This window comes from Nyctereutes procyonoides, unplaced genomic scaffold (genome assembly GCF_905146905.1).
Source record: "Nyctereutes procyonoides isolate TBG_1078 unplaced genomic scaffold, NYPRO_anot_genome, whole genome shotgun sequence".
Classification (NCBI taxonomy): Eukaryota; Metazoa; Chordata; class Mammalia; order Carnivora; family Canidae; genus Nyctereutes; species Nyctereutes procyonoides.
The window spans coordinates 66,016,996-66,035,655 of NW_026575126.1; the positions used below are offsets into that span (position 1 = coordinate 66,016,996).

Sequence of the window (18,660 nt, forward strand, 5' to 3'; positions counted from 1 at the left end):
TTCTCCCTCTGCCTGCCTCTCTGCCTCTCTCTGTGTCTCCCATGAGTAAATCAATCTTCCTTCTCCTGAGAGCAGGGGGAGGGGCAGAGGGAGAAGAGGAGAGAATCCCCAGCTGACTCCAGGCTCAGCCTGCAGCCCCACGGAGGGCTTCATTCCACAACCCTGACACCCGGACCTGAGTCCAAACCAAGAGGCAGCTGCTTACCTGGCTAAGCCACCCAGGCCCCCCATCCTACTGTTAAATAACCTTTAAACCAGACTGTGTCGCACATCCCAGGCAAACCACTAACAAGTTGGCAAGGAGAAACCCGAGACTTGCCTTTCATTGTAGCTCAGCCGATAGTGCTCATCCTAAGTGGTAAACCTGTTTCACACCTACAGGACTTGTCAGCACCATCTGCTACGCATTTTTTCATACTTCATCCTAAATTCACCTGGTAGTCGGGGTGCTGGTCCATCCTAGTTGCCGCTGTGTGAAGGAGAAAAAAAAAGTTCTTACCTTTCTCTGTCAAGCAGGTAGTTTACAGCTCATAGCAAGATGCCTAGAGACCATGCTTACCCCCTCCCGGAGACACAGAGGGACACTATCCTCCTTGAGGTTTACAGGTCAAAGAGATGGCTCCCAGGCCCCTAAGAACAACCTTCCTGGGTTGTAATGTGGGCAATACAATTGTTTAGCTTCAAAAGATATTGAGATACATATGAGATCAACAGAGGAAGTATGTATATTACACGTTTACTCGAATCTATTTTTTTAAAAGATTTGATATTCATGAGACACACACACACACACACACACACACACAGAGAGAGGGGAAGAGACGTAGGCAACTGGAGAAGCAGGCTTCCCGTAGGGGGCCTGTTGGGGTACTCCATCCCAAGACCCCAGGATCACACCTGAGCCAAAGACAGGCGCTCAACCACTGAGCCACCCAGGTGCCCCAGTAACGCTCTTATGTTTTTTCGTTGTCTTTTTTTTTTTTTTTTTTTTTTTAGATTTTATGCATTTGTTCATGAGAGACACAGAGAGAGAGAGGCACAGACACAGGCAGAGGAAGAAGCAAGCCCCCGGCAGAGAGCCTGATGCAGGACTTGATTCCAGGAGCCCGGGATCACGACCTGAGCCTAAGGCTGATGCTGAACGACCCAACCACCCACGGCCCCCCTCCCGCCGCCCCCCGCCCCCCCGTAAATCTCTTCGAAAAAGTAACAGTAAGTACTCTTTTATACCAATGAACGGGCACATAACCCATTCCCGATTTCCCTTAGCCGAGCTGCTGCATCAAACTAATCGCGCACAAAGGGTGTGCTTCTCCCGAAGCTGCCGATGGCAGTGGCAGTGTAGCCAGGAGCAGTCTTGCCCAGCTCTTGCTGCTACGAAGTGTGGCTGGTGCCGGAATGCTCACCGAAGGAATGCTGCAATTGGAGCCAGGCGATCACACCTCCCCTGGGCCTGAGCCTAGAAGATCGCCAGGCACATCCCTTCCATATTCTTTTCCGTATTCAGCAGGTAAAGGACAGAAGCTGCGCCGAGCACGTCGGTGAAGACAGGCAGAACCCCAGTCCCCTGGGTCCTGGCCTTCAGCCCCGGCTCCCCGCCCCACCACCCCAGGGCACTGCCTGGCTCAGCTGAAGACCCGGACGCCCTCCCACCTCTCCACTCTGGCTCTCTGCCTGTGAACTCTGGCTGTCGTGCCCCCCCCACCCCCCGAACATCCCACTGCGTTCCTGCAACTGACACACGCTGGGCTGCCCCACCACCTCAGCCCCCTACCTCGGCCTGAATACTCTCTGGGCACTGAACTGGACACTCTTAAGGCTCACCCTTCACTCCAGATACATGAAAATATGAAATGACAGATTTTAGCTATCTCCTCCTTCTAGAAACTTCTTTAACCTGGGAGGGCAAATCTTCACCTCGTGTGTCCGTCTGGGCCAGAAGCAGCGGACCTGCATCTTTTCATATCGTTTAAGATCTCTTCATTCATTAGTGTTTAAAATAAAAAGTTTTCTCTTTTTGTGTTTGGAAAAAACACAAATATTTCTCCCAATTTATCATCGAGCTTTATTCATTCATTCATTCATGAGAGACGCACACAGAGAGGCAGAGACACAGGTGGAGGGAGAAGCCGGCTCCCCAAGGGGAGCCCGACGGGGGCCAATCTGGATCTCGGGACCCCAGGACCATGCCCTGGCCAGAAGGCAGCGACCAAACTGCAAAGCCACCCAGGCGACCCAAGTCATTGATCTTTGTAACCTAATGTTTTACTTTATTTTCTGTCATATGGATATTGTTTCTGTGTTCAAATCGTTCACTTCCTCTTCATACTTTTCATCTGCTTAGACACTGTCTTTGAAGAAGCCTTTCCCACCCTTAATTTCCTAAGTAGTCGCCTCGGTTTGCTCCCGTTTATTTTTCTCTCTTTAATGCATCAGTTTTATTAAGCTAACTGGCACCCATCTTCAAGATTTGTAAATCATTCTTCTCTTGAAGTCTTTCCACCTTGTTTTCCAAAATGAACACAGTCACCTTGACCAGGAAATGCCAGAGGCATTCAAGGTTCTAATCTGTGTGAAAGAACCGGTTCTTCTTTGAAGCCTCTGGACATGGACGCGTCTTGCCTTAGGGAAAGGGGCAGCAGAAGGATCAGGAAAGTGACTGTCAAATCTGAATTCCCTCTTCTTCAAAAATACTGGTTGGATCTGCCTACAGGGAAGCTGTAACAAAGTAAGACAAACCAGGCAGCTTTCAGGCGTTCACGACAAAAATGCATGGTCTCACTGTTCTGGAGGCTGGGAGTCTGAGATTCAGGTGTGGGCACGACAAAAATACATTCTCTCACTGTTCTGGAGGCTGGGAGTCTGAGATTCAGGTGTGGGCAGGGCTGGTTCCTTCTGAGTGCTGTGGGGGAGGGGCTCTTGCATCCTCCCTCCCTGGCTGGTAGATGTCAGTCTTCTCTCCCTGTGTCATCACACTCTCTTCTCTCTACTTGGATGTTTGTGTCCAGATTTTCCCTTTAAAAAAAAAAAAGTTATGCATTCATTTTACGGAGAGAGCACAAGCAAGCCACGGGAGGGGAAAGGGGGGGTGAGAGAGAGCGAGAGAGAGAGAGAGAATAGAGAGAGAGAGAGAGAGAGAGAGAGAGAGAGAGAGAGAGAGAAGAAGACTCCCCTCTCTGGTGTGGAACAGACCTCTCTGGGGCTTGATGTGGGGCTCAATCTAACAACCGTGAGAGCAGGGGCTGGACCAAAATCGAGTTGGATGCTCAACCAACTGCGCCCCCAAGGCGCCCCCCCCCCTAATTTTCCCTTCATAAAGGACAGCATTCTACAGACCCCACTTTACCTTGATTTCTTCCATAAGGATCCCACCACTAAATACAATCACATTCTGAGGTACCAGGGGGTGGTACACATGAATGGGGTGGTAGGGGTGCGAGGGGGCACACAATTCAACCCTAGCATTTGTATACCTGGTCATGTCAAATTGGCTTTCTCACTGCCTTGGTTATGCTGTAAGGGAAGAGCCCCCTTACAGATTATCTTATCGAAGTATTTTAGTTTATAGGTGAAGAAATGGGGGCCTGGAAGAAGGGAGGGTTTGCCTAGGGGCACAGGCTGCTTTGTAACAAAACCATTTCGTTCCCACCTCCCCACCACCCCCATCGTTTAGACAGGTATTCTATCTCCTGCTTTATGTCCTCCAGATTGTCTATCCTCAGAAGTCTGGGCAGACAGAGAAGGGGACACAGTGAATAGGTTACAGGATTTGAATCAAAACAGCTGAAGTGAATCCTGGGGTCCGCTTCGGTCTTTAGGGCTTCACAATCCTTGTTTCTAAAAAACAAATCCTAGGACCCTGCTCTCTCAACGCAGCAAAGAAAAGGAAGAGACATTCCTCCTGCAAATGTCTTATGAAGGATAGATCTTTGATTCAAAACAAGATTTGCAAACAAACATGGGCAAATTGGTATGGAGACACCATTTCAGAACGTTTCAAAGAGGCGATAACCACAGACGATACAGCTTAACCTGACTTTGGGACCCACCAAGTATATGTCAGCCAGGGTGCAGGGCAGTATAAAAGTCAAAGACTAAGATTTACCTTTAATACTGAGCTTCAGACACCAGATCTTCGAAGTCGGTATCCAGAACCTCTTCCCGTCTCCCCATCCCAGAATTCTGTTCTGTGAGTTAGCACTGCAAGCCGTCTTCCTAGGGCGTCTCGAGGTCTTAAGGGTCACAGAAGGGAAACACAGAAACCATTACTCACTAGAGAATGACAGGCCAGGGTGAGCAGCCCCTGGCTAGCTGTGACTTAGTGGAGAGGGCAGGTGTTGTTGTTGTGTGATTTTTTTTTTTTTTTTGAGATTTCATTCATTTATTTGAATGAGAGGGAGAGTGGCAGAGAGAACACAAGCAGCGGGGAGAGAGGAAGGCAGGCGCCCCATGAGCAGGGAGCCTGATATGGGGGTTCAATGGGTGCAGACTTCCAGTTTGAGGGAAGATGACAAAGTTCTAGAGACGGAAGTTGCTGATGGCAGCACAGCAACGCAAATGTGCTTAAGGCCACTTAATTATACGCTCACCAATGATTAAAATGCTGCATTTTATGTTGTGTTGTGTTATCACCAAAAGAAGGAAGGAGCAAGTAAGACTCAGATGCCCAGGTGAAAAGCAGAGGAAGGAGGTACGAGGTGTGGAAGAAGCTTCCCCTGATACTACAGGACAGCCAGTCAGTTATTTTGTGACTGCATCTGTGCTCCTGGGGGCTTCCCACCTTCTCAATAAAACAGATTCTGCCTCCAATTGGAGGTTTTTCCACTCAGCCTTTGTGGGCACGTCACAACATTTTATTCATACGATACACAAGGAGTAGTGAAATTCCTAGGTCAAGGGTAATACACATGCTCAAAATTTTACATGCAAGCTAGAGCTGATTAACTGCAATCAAGGGGCAGGTTCTGGGTGATCCATGGACTTCTGAAATCGGGGACAGCATCTGATGTGTGTGGGAGCACACGTACAATTTTCTAGGAGCAGGCTCCCAAAATACCTCCCGGGCTCAGGGACACCGGAGAGTAGAGCATGAATGCTCCCCCAGCACAGAATCCCCAACACAGCATCAGTAAAACAAGTGAGAGAGCTCTGCCAAATTAAGCGACGTAACCTAACTTTTCAATCCAACAAGTCCATGTACCTGGACGTTCCCTACATACTTATTTCACTCTTGTAAGATCTTACCTTCCCTCGTCTGTTTCCTCCCTCTCCTGCCAGACTGCACCCTGAAACAGGAATAGAAGGATGCAGAGAGCCCCGCATCTGCTGGAGAGGAGTAGAGTGATCCAGACACCCCGAGGACCGTTTTGGAGGATGGCTGCAGGCCGGATCGGCGACTTGAGATAGCCTTGATCCTGAACTCCAGAAGTGGACCTCGGTCTCGCAGTTGCACGTGTCTTCCTTCAAAATGGCTGCCAGGCTGGAATGGTGCATGACATCAGAGGCTTCTGACCTTCCTGATTGGAAAGACTGGACTCCGTGGTTCTTGGCAACGGAGGTGGACAAGAGCATCTTCGCAGAGCATGTCCATACTCCTAGCTTGGCCCCAGCTTAGAGAAGGGATAACAGGGCTTGGGTTCACCCAGAAGCCAGAAGGGGAGTTTGAGAAGAGGAGGGTCTGAGTCTCCTGGGAGGGCGCAAAGAGCTTGGGAGAAATCATGGCCAGTTGTCAACCGTCCGCCCAGTCTGAGGGCCAGAGCCCCCAGCCTAGCACATCAGGGTACCCCCCGGAGGCCGTGGTAGATGAAGAAAGCCCAGGACCATCAGGTGAGGAGGCAGGAGGGAGAAGCAGGAGGGAGAAGCCTTGACAGGCTTGACTAGTGAGTACAAATGGGTACAGAAGCCAGGAAGGTGTGTCTGACTAGACTGCACGTGACAGGAGAGATTCAGAAAGCCAGGGATTGGAGAAGAGAGCACGGGAGCCGGGGACAAGGGTATCCCACTGGCAGGAAAACCCAGGAAGCAAGGAAGGAGGGTTAGGTGATGAGATCCAAAGATGAGAGAAAGGAAGAGAGGACATTATCCCATTATCCTCATGGGAGAAATGATCTACGAGGAAGAGTTTTGAGGGCGTGGTGGGAGGTATGAAACAGTGGCAAAGATGAATGGGGGCAAATGCATATGAATGAAGGACAAAGATGAAAGGTGGTTTTGGAGAGGCCAATCATCTATGAGGCTACAGAGAATGAAGAGGGAGTTTGGGTTTGCGGGTGTGGAAAGCGTGGCTGAATTCCAAAGACAGAAGAAGCTTCGTACTGTAGCCTGGTTTCTTCACTCAGCCCCCTTTGTAGACCCCTGCCCCTTGCCTCAGTCCCGCGGAAGGAAGAGAGACATCGAATCCGACGAGGAGACAGCCCCTGAGGCCAACGACATCTGGGTGGTGGAGACACTGAGGGGACTCAAGATGAAGCTGAAGAGACAGCGGGTATCTTCAGTGCTCCCTGAGCACCACGAGGCGTTCAACAGGCTGCTCGGTAGGAACAGCACCCTCCAACCTTATTCGTTTTTCCTGAAAACACAAGAAACTTCCAATGGCTACGCTTTTCCAATGGAAAATAATTCTTTGCAGGTCGCTGAGCTCTCTCTCTCCATCCTTGGAGGACTCCATACTGACCCCTCATCGGGGACACTTAGAAATGACAGAGGGATGAGAAAGCTTAGGTGCGGTCGCACTCCTGAGACATCTTAGCGCTTACTGGCCTTTTGAGTCTGAGTGCCTTCCGCTGTGTCGGGGCGGGGGCGGGGCCGGGGGCGGGGGCGGGGAGGGGAGGACAGGCCATCTTTGTACCCCGATGCCACTGTGGAATGAGAAAATGACAGCGGATGATGTTATGGTCTCTGCAGTGGCACATCCATGCATGATGAGACAGCATCACTATTTACTTCAGATCCCATCCTGCAGATGCACTGCTGACACCTGCCTGCCTCTGGGTCACCCGACACGGGGGAGCCGCCAACTTTTCTTGGCCAGTCCATGGTCTTTTCTCCCCTCTGCCCATCAGCCTCACCCTTGGCTACATCCTGAAACTTCCCCAGGGGAGGTACTGTTCTCTTTGCTCTGGAACAAAGAGAGGGTTCCCACAGTAACCCCATTCCAGTTGCCAACATGACATCTGCCCTCTTTTCACAGAGGATCCTGTCATCAAAAGATTTCTGGCCTGGGACAAAGATCTGAGAGTATCCGACAAGGTATTGTTGTTCTCCACTAAGATAGACTCTTGCTCCAACACCTGTCCTGGGGCAGGGGAATGCCTCCTCAACCCTCTCTCCAACCTCATGCCTACCAAGACTTCTGGTCGGGGACCTCGTGGCTTTTGCAGATCCCCTGGGACCTGAGCACCAGCTGTGCCCCTCTGGCTGTTGCTACCTTAAGTCCCTTTGCCTCTCTGCTCCTGGGGGGCTTCCTTTGGCTCCAGCTTATCAAAGACCCCCCTCAAGCTGGCTGTCCTAAACACAAGCCCTCAAACCAGCACAACTAGCCATCCTGGGAGCACCACAAACTCTTCCCTTGCTTTCCCCAGTTTGTAACCAACTGTCTGACACCAAAGAAGCAGGTTCACCCAACATGTCAAAGAGGCACCACCTGCTCCAGCCTCCTGTCCCCTCACCTCACTGGTCTTCCTCTCCCAGGATGGGACCCTTCTATGACGGCTTTTCTCCTCTTTCCGCCAGTATCTCTTGTCCATGGTCATCGCCTATTTTAGCCGCGCTGGTCTCTTCTCCTGGCAGTACCAGCGAATTCATTTCTTCGTGGCACTGTGAGTATTTCGCCTCATCCATCAGCAGTAGTCAATAACCTGGGAGGAAGGAGGGTAGAAGTGGGACTCTGATCTTTCGGCTCTTTTTCTCAACCTGTTTCTAACTCTTTAAATCTTGCGGGTTTTATTTACTTACTTTTTTTTTTTTTTTGAGCTGTTTACTCTGTGTATAAAAACAGTAGGATTATAGTGGTTTTTTATGCTATTCTTTGTAAACACAAATGCCCCTAACATCAGCTAAGAGACCCCCTGAAGAGAAGGAAACAAAAACTCTCCAAAGAGGAGGGAAGGAAAGAACAGAGGCTGCCTCGCCCCAAGCAACTAGGCTCAAGCAGCAGCCAGTTCTGATCCTTGAGATCTGTCTTCTTCCCGTGGCAATACCAAGCATAACTGTCTTCCTCCTCTGCACTCCCAGCACAAATGCCTCAATTCAGCCTCAAGACATAGCACAGATCTGTCGTAAAGGCTCCCGCTGGTGTTTCTTACAAATCCGTCCCAAGCCAGTGGGTGCTATATGCCTGAAGTCTTTCCAAAGCATCGTCTCCTGCTCTACGCTCCATAACAATCTCATGGGCTAGGGGTGCTAGTGGTCAAGGTCAGAGTTTCCAGCTTAGCTCCAACCCCCTCATCTCCATCCAACTTGTTCACCCTCTTCGTGTTTCATCCTTCCAAGTACCCTTCCCTCCGTTTCTATACTGTGTTTCCCGTCTAGGTGATTTTGCACGTCTCCCTGAAGAAAACGACCTTTCCTCGAGATTGATTCCAACCGCAAAATCTTCAGATGGCCCCCTAACCTCCCTGACTTCTGCACCCTAGTAGCACTTCTGTTAAAATTCTAGTCTCATGGGTATTTTGGACTAACGTTATTTCTCATTCACTACCCCCTTCTGCCCCTTTCCCCCTTCCCCAATCCCGTTACACTAGACACCTGTTGAGGCAGGTCTTGTCAAAATATTACCATGCTCTCAAAAACACTCAGCACAATTCCTTACATTTTGCAAATGTTTAAGTTAGGTCGGGTCTACGAGGTAATCAGTATTGCCCCTGACCGTGAGAGAAAGCATTCACTTATTCATTCAACAAACACGTATAAAGTACATCTGATGTGCCAGGGACCATGAGGCGATGGGAAGAGAGAAACAAGAAGTGCATGTTGAATTACTGCACCTACATGAACCCAGTCCTATATTAGTCATTTGGGAGGAAAGCCAGGACTACAGAAATAGAGCAGGAGCTGTACACATGCCCCTGCTCCACAGGGCGACAGGTGTGTGCACAGACAGGCTGAAGGGAAGGGGGTGGGCTCAGGGATGGGAAAACAGAGCAGCATATGCCCTCAAGCTTCTGGGTGAGTTGTCTTTCTCCTCAAAGCGGGAGAAGTCTCTGCCCAGCCGTGCCTTCCTGATGACTGGGGGGCGCTCGACGACGCTGGGTAGGAAGCCGACTACATCTTTTCTGGGAAGCTGAGCTCAGGTGGGGGGGGTCCTTCCTGTCCTGCTCCTGACCAGCAACCTCATGTCTTTCTCCAGCTACCTGGCCAATGATATGGAAGAGGATAACCAGGCCCCCAAACAAGCCATCTTTTCATTCCTTTATGGGAAGAACCGTTCCCAGCGTCCCTTGTTCCACAAACTGCGATTGCAATTCATCCGATCCATGGGCTGGAAGACCAGGGTGTCCAGGGAAGAGTGCGAGGAGGTGGGTGGGCTGTGGGGATTAGGGGTGGGTGAATGGGGGGGGGGGCATGTTAGGACATGGGATTCAGGATGAGAAAGAATTAGAGCCTGGAGAGTGGGAGGGAGGGGGAATCCACCTGGAGGTTGTCTTCTCAGGGATCTGTTTGTCTTCCAGATCCAGGCTTTCGATCCAGATCTGTGGGTGTGGGGGCGAGATCGCACCCTCATACCCTAGAGGGACCACGGAGGCCCGAGGTCATCGGCCTGAGGGGAGGTATGTCACGGGTCCAGGCACCATGACTTATTGTGTATTGAGGAAATCTGAGGAATCCAATTGCTAGACCACGCTCCTCTCCCCTGCCCCACACATGAGCCTTCCCACACACTGTAAAGTCGAGCAGCCACGCAGCCAGACGCGGACTCAGGTCCCAGCCACATGCTCACAACCACACACAGGCATGACCTCAGGGAGATGTGTGGGGGCCAGACTAGGGAAAACCGGTCTGTCACAGAGGCATGGCTGAAAGAATGCCATTCACGGCAATGGGGCCCCAAGGATAGCTTTCATGAAATGTTGATTTTCTGTGGAAAGTGAGGAAGTTTTCAATTGATTCCATAAATTGTGTATTCACTTTCTTTCTTTCTTTTTTAAGATTTTATTATCCAGGGCAGCCGCGGTGGCACAGCGGGCCAGCCGCGGTGGCGCAGCGCTTTAGTGTCGCCTGCATCCCGGGGTGTGCTCCTGAAGACCCGGGATCGAGTCCCGCGTCGGGCTCCCTGCGTGGAGCCTGCTTCTCCCTCTGCCTGGGTCTCTGCCTCTCTCTCTCTGTGCCTCTCATGAATAAATAAGTAAAAATCTTAGAGAAACAATTTATCTATTCATGAGAGACACAGACACACACACACACACAGAGAGAGAGACAGAGAGAGAGAGACAGAGAGAGAGAGAGAGAGAGAGAGAGAGAGGCAGAGACACAGGCACAGGGAGAAGCAGGCTCCACGCACGGAGCCTGATGTGGGACTCGACCCCGGGACTCCAGGGTCATGCCCTGGGCCGAAGGCAGGCGCCAAACCGCTGAGCCACCCGGGGATCCCCAGACTTTCTAATTCATTTTTGGCCTTTCATCCCTCACAGGTATCAACCACAGGGACTTGTTTACAACAACGTATACGTCTAACAGTAGGATATTTGATGGAAGAGTCTACCTATCTAGTGATACAAGAGAAATTATGTCTAGTTATGCTTTCATCCAAATTTCCTTTCAAGCACATTGCTTATGGCCAGATTGCCTGTGCATCTTTCATGTCCCCTGCCTGCTTCCGGACCAGTGTCCCATTTTGTTCAATTATACCTTTCCCCTCAGGTTTTTGGTCAAGGACGTTTGTCAGAACAAGTGAAGCTTAAGAAATAACAGTTTCAGCATGGCTTATTGTGATCGACACATAAACTTATAGATTTGGGTAGAGGATTAAGTGAAGATTGGGTTCAACTCATGTGAACTATAGCTCTGTTAGTCCATTTAGGCTCCTACATCAGAGGACTACAGAGTGGATGGATGGCTTAAGAACAACAGACATTTATTTCTCACAGACTTGGAGGGGACAAGTCTGAGATCGGAGTGTCAGAACCTTTACTGGGTTGGTCAGAACCTTTACTGGGTTGCAGACTGCCACCTTCTGGCTGTGTCCTCACATGGTGGAAGGGGAGAGCTAGGTCACTGGGGTCTCTTTTATCAGAGCACCAATCCCATTCAAGAGGGCCCCACCCATGCCCTAATCATCCCAGTGGCCCCATCTAGCACCATCACCTTGTGGGTTAGGATCTCAATGTATGAATTTGGGGTGTGCGTGTGGGATACAAACATTCAGACCACATAGCACTCACCAACTTTAGGACTAGGTGTTATGGTTAAACATCCGGATCTAGGGTTAGAATGGGGGATTAGGCATCTGGACTCATGGTTCATGATGTTGATGTGTGAGTGATGTTTGCGGTATGGTGATTAGTTCAGACTCTAAGTAGCACAAAAGGACCAAGGCGAGTGTCCAGTCTAAAGCAACATTCTCTCAAGGTTGTTTGTTTTGGTCCCTGAACAGAATCACCTAGAGCGAGCCCTGGCTATAAAGTAGATGACTGGGCCTGTTCTTAGGTACATGAAGAAGTTTTTGGAGCCAGGATCACCAAAGTCCAAAAGTCAAGCTTGGAAATGAACTGGGGTTTAGAACGAATGATGAGGGATAAAGTGGATTTATAAATTCGTCTCAACTCTGATTACAATGGACTGAGAAGGTGAATAATCTCTGTATCTGGAGAGGTGCCTCCTTGCAATCTGATGTCCTTCCCCTCTTTCTCAATTGCAGATCCCTGAGCCCCGGGGAGACGCAGGTTTTTCAGTCGGAAGTCAGGAACACAGGAGTCTCTTTCACAGATAATCTAGAAGAACCCAGGACCTTCCAGAACGAGCTCAGTGGAGTCATCATGTTGTACTCCTAGGAGCTGGGAGTCCATGGATTGGAGTCCACGGAGAGACAATAAGAAACCAGGGTTTTTTTTCACGTCCATCCCCTCCTGGGATACCATCAAATATTGCACATTACTTAATTTGAATCTCTGCTGAGGTAGAGGTCGGAGGTCCCATTTTTCATGCACTGGGACACAGGGGAGGAGGAAATTACCTCAAAAATATAAAATTAGAACCCGAAGGATTGTGACAGCCAAACATATGTCATGAATTTCATTTGTTCATTTTGAAAATGTTGCCCTTAGATTATATTTGTTTCTCTAGTTTTTATTTATGTATTTATTTTAAATAGTTCTGAAATAGTCATAGTTTCCAAGACATGCTATTCCAACGTAGTTTTGTGATGAGATTTCAGCTGCTGCATAACTATAACTTTGTTTACATATTCAGGATAGGTTTTGTTTTTATTATACTTATATAATACATCAGTTATACTTATAACCAGACGGGTTAGTTCCCTCATGTTCTTGTAACTGTAAATATTTATTTGATAGTCTTCGTTATTAAACTGTGAGAACCAGGTGTCATTTTTTAACTTGCCTTGATGACATGTTGGTATGTTACTTTAGGTTATTAAAGAGGACACTGCAAGGTGTCTCCTGGGGAAACATAATAAAGAGATGTCTTCTTACCTTCATGATGTTTGTGGTCATCACCATCAGTCTCATCTGTTCACTGTTCAATGATACTGTCGCTTAATGGGGATGTGATTATTTAGCCACGTTTTTCTTTGTCTTTTCTTTTCCTTTAATATTTACAACTGTGTGCCAAGAATTTATCTTAGATTAAGGTGGATAGTGCTGATTTCCCTTCAAGAGGACATGGCCTCCATATTCTTCTTCTTTTACAAAACAAACACTTCAATATACTAACATATGATGGATTATTGGTTACAAAGGTAGAGGTCAGTGATTTATCAGCCTCATGTAACACCCAGTCCCTCCTTAATGTCCCTCCTGAATGTCCGTCACACAGTCATCCTATTCCCCCACTCCCCTCTCCTCCAGCGACCCTCCATTTGTTGCCTATGATTAAGAGTCACTTATGGTTTGTGTCTCTCTCTGATATCGTCTTGTTGTATTTTTTCCTCTCTTCCCCTATGCTCCTCTTCTTTGTTTCCTAAATTCCATGTATAAGTGAAATCATAAGATAATTGTCTTTCGATGACTTATTTCGCTTAGCGGAATAGCCTCTAGTTCCATTCATGTTGCTGGAAATGGCAAGACTTCACGTTCTGATGGATGAGTAATATTCCATTATACACACACACACACACACACACACACACACACACACACACTACGTCCTGTTTATCCATTCATCTGTTGATAGACATCTGGGCTCTTTCCATAGTTTGGCTCCTGTGGACATTGCTGCTATGAACATTGGGGTGCAGATGCCCCTCTGGATCACTACACTTGTGTCTTTGGAGTAAATACCCAGTAGTGCAAATGCCGGGTCATACGGTAGGTCTATTTGGAACTTTTTGAGGAACCTCCAGAGTAGCTACACTAGCTTACATTACCACCAACAGTGTACAAGGGTCCCCCTTTCTCCACATCCTTGCCAACGTCTATCATTTCCTGACTTGTCAATTTTAGCCACTCTGACTTGTGTGAGGTGGTATCTCACTGTGGTTTTGATTTCTGTTTCCCTGATGCCGAAGCATGTGGAGCGTAGTCTCATGTGTCTGTCGGCCATTTGCATGTCCTCTCTGGCGGAATGTCTCTTCATGTCTTCTGCCCATTTGATTTTTAAAAATATTTTATTTATTTATTTATTCATGAGGGACACAGAGAGAGAGGGAGAGACATAGGCAGAGGGAGAAGCAGGCTCCTCGCAGGGAGCCTGATGTGGGACTTAATCCCAGGACTCTGGAATCATGACCTGAACCAAAGGCAGGTGCTCTATTGCTGAGCACCTTTTGTTTCTTCTCCCCATTACTTGTTGGATTATTTGTTCTTTGGGTATTGAGGTTGATAAGTTCTTTATAGATCTTGGATACTAGCCCTTTATCTCATACGTCATTTGCAAATATCTTCTCCCATCGTGTTGGGTATCTTTTGGTTTCCCCGACAGCTTCCTTTGCTGGGCCAAAGCTTTCAATATTCATGGAGTCCCAATAGTTCATTTTTGCCGTCGTTTCCCTTGCCTTTGGAGACGTGTGTCGTAAGACGTTGCTGCAGCAGACGTCACAGAGTTTGCTGCCTGTGTTCTCCTCTAGCATTTTGATCGACACCTGTCTCAGTTAGGTCTTTCATCCATTTTGAGTCTATTTTTGTGTATGGTGTGAGGAAATGGTCCACTTTCATTCTTCTGCATGTGGCTGTCCGATTTTCACAACACCGTTTGTTAAAGAGACTGTCTTTTTTCCACAGGATATTTTTCCTGCTTTGTCGAAGATTAGTTGAAGGTCCATTTCTACATTCTCTATTCTGTTCCATTGATCTACGTGTCTGTTTTTGTGCCAGTACTATGCCGTCATTTGAATATTGCTTTGTAATAGAGCTTGAAGTCTGAAATCGTGATGCCGCCAGTCTTTCGTTTTGTTTGTCTGTTTGACAATCCTTTGGCGGCTACTCAGGGTCTTTTCTGGTTCCATACAAATTTTAGGATGATTTGTTCCAACTCTGTGAAATAAGTTGATGATATTTTGACAGGGATTGCACTGAATGTATAGACCGCCCTAGGTAGCACAGATGTCTTAACAACATCTGTTCTTACAATCCATGAGCATAGAACGTTTTTCCATTTCTTTGTATCTTCCTCAATTTCTCTCATGAGTGTTCTACAGTTTTCTGAGTACAGATCCTTTGCCTCTTTGGTTAGGTTTATTCCTAGGTATCTAATGGTTTGGGGTGCAATTGGAAACGGGAGAGACTCCTTAATTTCTCTTTCTTCTGTCTCATTGTTAGTGTATAGAAATGCAGCTGGTTTTTGTGCATGGATTTTTATTTCCTGCCACTTTGCTGAATTCCTATACAAGTTCTAGCAATTTTGGGGTAGAATCTTTGGGGCTTTCCATGTAGAGTACCATGGCATCTGCAAAAAGTGCGTTTGACTTCTTCTTTGCGGATTCTGATGCTTTTTATTGCTTTTTCTTCTCTGCGGAGGCCCAGTCTTCTCGTACTGTGTTGAACAGCAGTGATGAGGGTGGACATACCTTCTGTGTTCCTGACCTTAGGGGAAGAGCTCTCAGGTTTTCCCCATTGAGATGATATTTGCTGTGAGTCTTCCGTAGATGTCAGCCACATTTCTTAACTTTCAAAACTAACTCTCAGTTATTGTTCATGTAGAAAAAACTGAAGACAAGGGGGATCTTCAGCTGGTGTCTTCTTTTCTTTAAAGATTTATTTATTTCGGTGAGAGAGACGGCAAACACAAGCAGGGGGAGGAGCGGAGGGGGAAGGAAAAACAGACTCCCCACTGAGCAGGGAGCCTGACCTGGGGCTCCATCTCAGGGCCCCAGGATCATGACCTCCGCTGAAGGCAGGTGCTTAGCCAAATGAGCCACCCAGGCACCCCCTCAGCTAATGTCTTTAAGTAGGAAACGAGAAGATATTGAGGGAGAAAATGGGGGAGAAAAGGAAGATAGCGCTATGGGGACCTAGACAGTAATCTGAAATTTACAAGGAAGGCAAAATGACTCAGCAAGATTACGCATTCCAGGAGATGCTCCAAGGCAAGCAGATCCAGGAGTGCAGGGAACACAAGCATTGTGTGTTCAATATTCAATCACAGAAGGCGTCCCTTTCACAACCCCCAATTCCAGTTTTTTTTTGTGGTAGAAGAAAAATAAGAGCGTGTGATGAAATGGTAACAGCTGCATAGAAAAGACGGCTTTGGAGAACTTTCTGAGAAGCACAATAAGGTAAGAGGAGCTAAAGCTGTCAAATAAGATAAGCATGGAGAAGAAAGAGCTAATGACATGAATCCTGAATTTTGGAGAAAACCATCTTGGGCAACGGCAGCAGCAGAGAACACTTCAGTGTCCTCAGGATGCATCATGCTCCTGGCACATACATGTGTATCACCAGTCAGGAAGCTCACCCAAGTGTGGTGACCGGAATTTTTGCTGAAGTTTCATTATGGGAGTGTGATTAATTCAATCATTGGCCATACACTGAACTCAATCTCAGGCTCCCTTCCTTCCGCTAGAGATTGGGCTGATATCAAGTGGTTCAAAAGCCCCAACCCTGTTGGTGTTCCTGACATAGCTGGCCCCTATCCTTAGCATCAACTCAGGTTTGGTCCAAGAGGCCTAGCAGGATAACAAACACTCCCATCACTTAGGCAATCCCAAAGATTTAGAAGCTCTCTTCCAGGATCCAGGCAGAAGACCCAGACAAATTCTTTCCACAACACATTGGCTATGGTCAGGAGTCTGTCAGAACTCAGGTGGTCAGGGAAGATACAGATTTGAGGACAGATCAATCACAGGAGATACCGGAGAAGTTAAACGGATAAGGATTGAAGTAATGGGGTGCTCACAGGGATTTGGAATAGCCCAGGTGATGCGAGAAATTTAGGATATCAATATAGCTCTCTATATAGGAGCACCTAATGACAGTGAGCAACTGAGGAAAGAGAAGCCAAAGGAAAAACTGTGTTTGTGGGTGCGTGTGCGCGCGTGTGCTGCGGTGGGGTTGCAACTCTAGTAAATGACATGAGCTGATAAGCATGGAGCGCTTTCAGAAAGTGAAACCACCAAGGTCAAAAGGGCAAGGGACATTAAAATCTAATTAGAGCAGCTCTAGAAGAGGGACAACATTAAGAAGTGGGACACACAGTTGATGGACTCAGGGTAGCAGAGAGACTAGGTTGTGCAGACATGGAGACCAAGAGGAAAAACAGTCTGACAGCTTGGAAACAGACATAACTTATGAGACATCTAGGATTTAAAATGGATATTTAGGAAGCTCTAGGCCTCTGTAGGATGGCAGGTGAAGGCAGGTTAGGAAACAGCTCAAATGACCTCAACGAAATGATGCAAGAAACAAGATGATGGTTCCAAACAATAAAGAAATAGCAAACAGGCAAGAAAACAGATGCGGGAAGACAGTAGAGGAACATGTCTGAAGGACAGGAGAAAAACCAGCAAAGCTGCCTGGAAACAAAACCAAGGCACAAACACACACACACACACACACACACACACAGACACAAAAAAAGCATTTTTGGACAGGAGAGCTGAAAGAATTCATTAGCAACTACAAGAAATGTTCCAGGGCCCCTGGGTGGCTCATTTGTTGATTTCAGCTCAGGTCATGATCTCAGAGGCCTGGGATCAAGCCCCAAGTCCAGCTCTGTACTCAGAGCTCAGTCACCTTGGGAAGTCTCTCTCTCCCTCTGCCCCTTCCCTCCACTTCTGCTCTCTCTTTCTCTCAGATAAATAAATAATCCTAACAACCACCAAAAAAAGGGTTCCAAAATCTATAAAGGACTTATCAAACTCAACATCCAAAAAGCAAATAGTCCACTTAAGAAATGGGCAGAAGACACGAAGAGACAGTTTTCCAAAGAAGAGACACATGAAAAGATGCTCAACATCACCCATCACCGGAGAAAGATATCAAAACCACGATGAGATATCACCTAACACCTGTCAGAAACCCCAAAATCAAATTAAACATACAAGAAACAACATCCCTCTTGTACTGTTGCTGGCAATGCAAACTGGTGCAGCCATGCTGGAAAACAGTATGGGGGTTCCTCAAAAAGTTAAAAATAGAGCTACCCTAGGATCCACCAATTGCACTACTGGCTAACTATTTACCCAAAGGATACAAAAATAACAGATTCAAACATTCTGATGTTTATAGTGTTGGGCTGGCGAGACTGGGGACGTCACAACAGCCCACCCGAGGCCAGCAACCTCCCAATAAAGGCGCCTTGCCGCCCCACCCCCATCTGCCTGCCAAAGCTGCCTTGCTGCCCTACACTATCTTAGCTTACAAAACACAGATCCCCCACCCCCACCCCACCCCCCGCCGCCCACCACCCTGTAACCCTTGCCCCAACCCGAATGCCGCCCTGGCCCCAGCTTCCCACCAAAAACTCTTTATAAACACCCCTGCAGTTTGCCTGGGCGTGGCTTCAGGGAACCACACCAGGGAGCGCTCCCCATTAAAGCACTCTCAAACCTACCACCTGGTTCTGCGGTCTTTAATTGTCCCTGCCGATCATTAAAAGAAAACCTGACATATATCAGCATTATCAACAACAGCCAAACTATGAAGAGAGTCCAAATGTCCATTGAGTAGTGAATGGATAAAGAAGATGCGGTGTATATACACAACGGAATGCTACTTAGCCATCAAAATGAATGGACTCTTGCCATTTGCAATGACATGGATAGAGGTACACTATACTAACCTAAGCAAAGTAAGAGAAAAACAAATACCGTATGATCTCATTCATATTAGGAACTGAAGAAAGCAATGAACATACGGGAAGAGGGAAAAAGGGAGATAGGGAAACAAACCATAAGACTCTTAAGGATAGAGAATACACTGAGGGTTGATGGAGGCAGCTGATTGCGGGAGGGGCTAGATAGGGGATGAGTATCAAGGAGGGCACTTGTTGTGATGAGCACCAGGTGTCTTATATATGTGATGAATCACTGAATTCTCCTGAAACCGATAC

General features: G+C 47.7%; 1 protein-coding gene across 1 annotated transcript; it reads left to right on the plus strand.

The window, feature by feature from the left end:
- Nucleotides 1-5,244: 5,244 nt before the first annotated feature.
- LOC129519235 (speedy protein E4-like) lies at nucleotides 5,245-17,174 on the plus strand. Its single transcript, XM_055339588.1, has 6 exons — nucleotides 5,245-5,826; nucleotides 6,339-6,533; nucleotides 7,190-7,248; nucleotides 7,732-7,817; nucleotides 9,347-9,515; nucleotides 9,669-17,174. Exons 1-6 carry the CDS (start codon nucleotides 5,718-5,720, stop codon nucleotides 9,726-9,728), a joined length of 678 nt encoding a protein of 225 aa, XP_055195563.1. The 5' UTR covers nucleotides 5,245-5,717; the 3' UTR covers nucleotides 9,729-17,174.
- The last annotated feature ends 1,486 nt before the right edge of the window (nucleotides 17,175-18,660 follow it).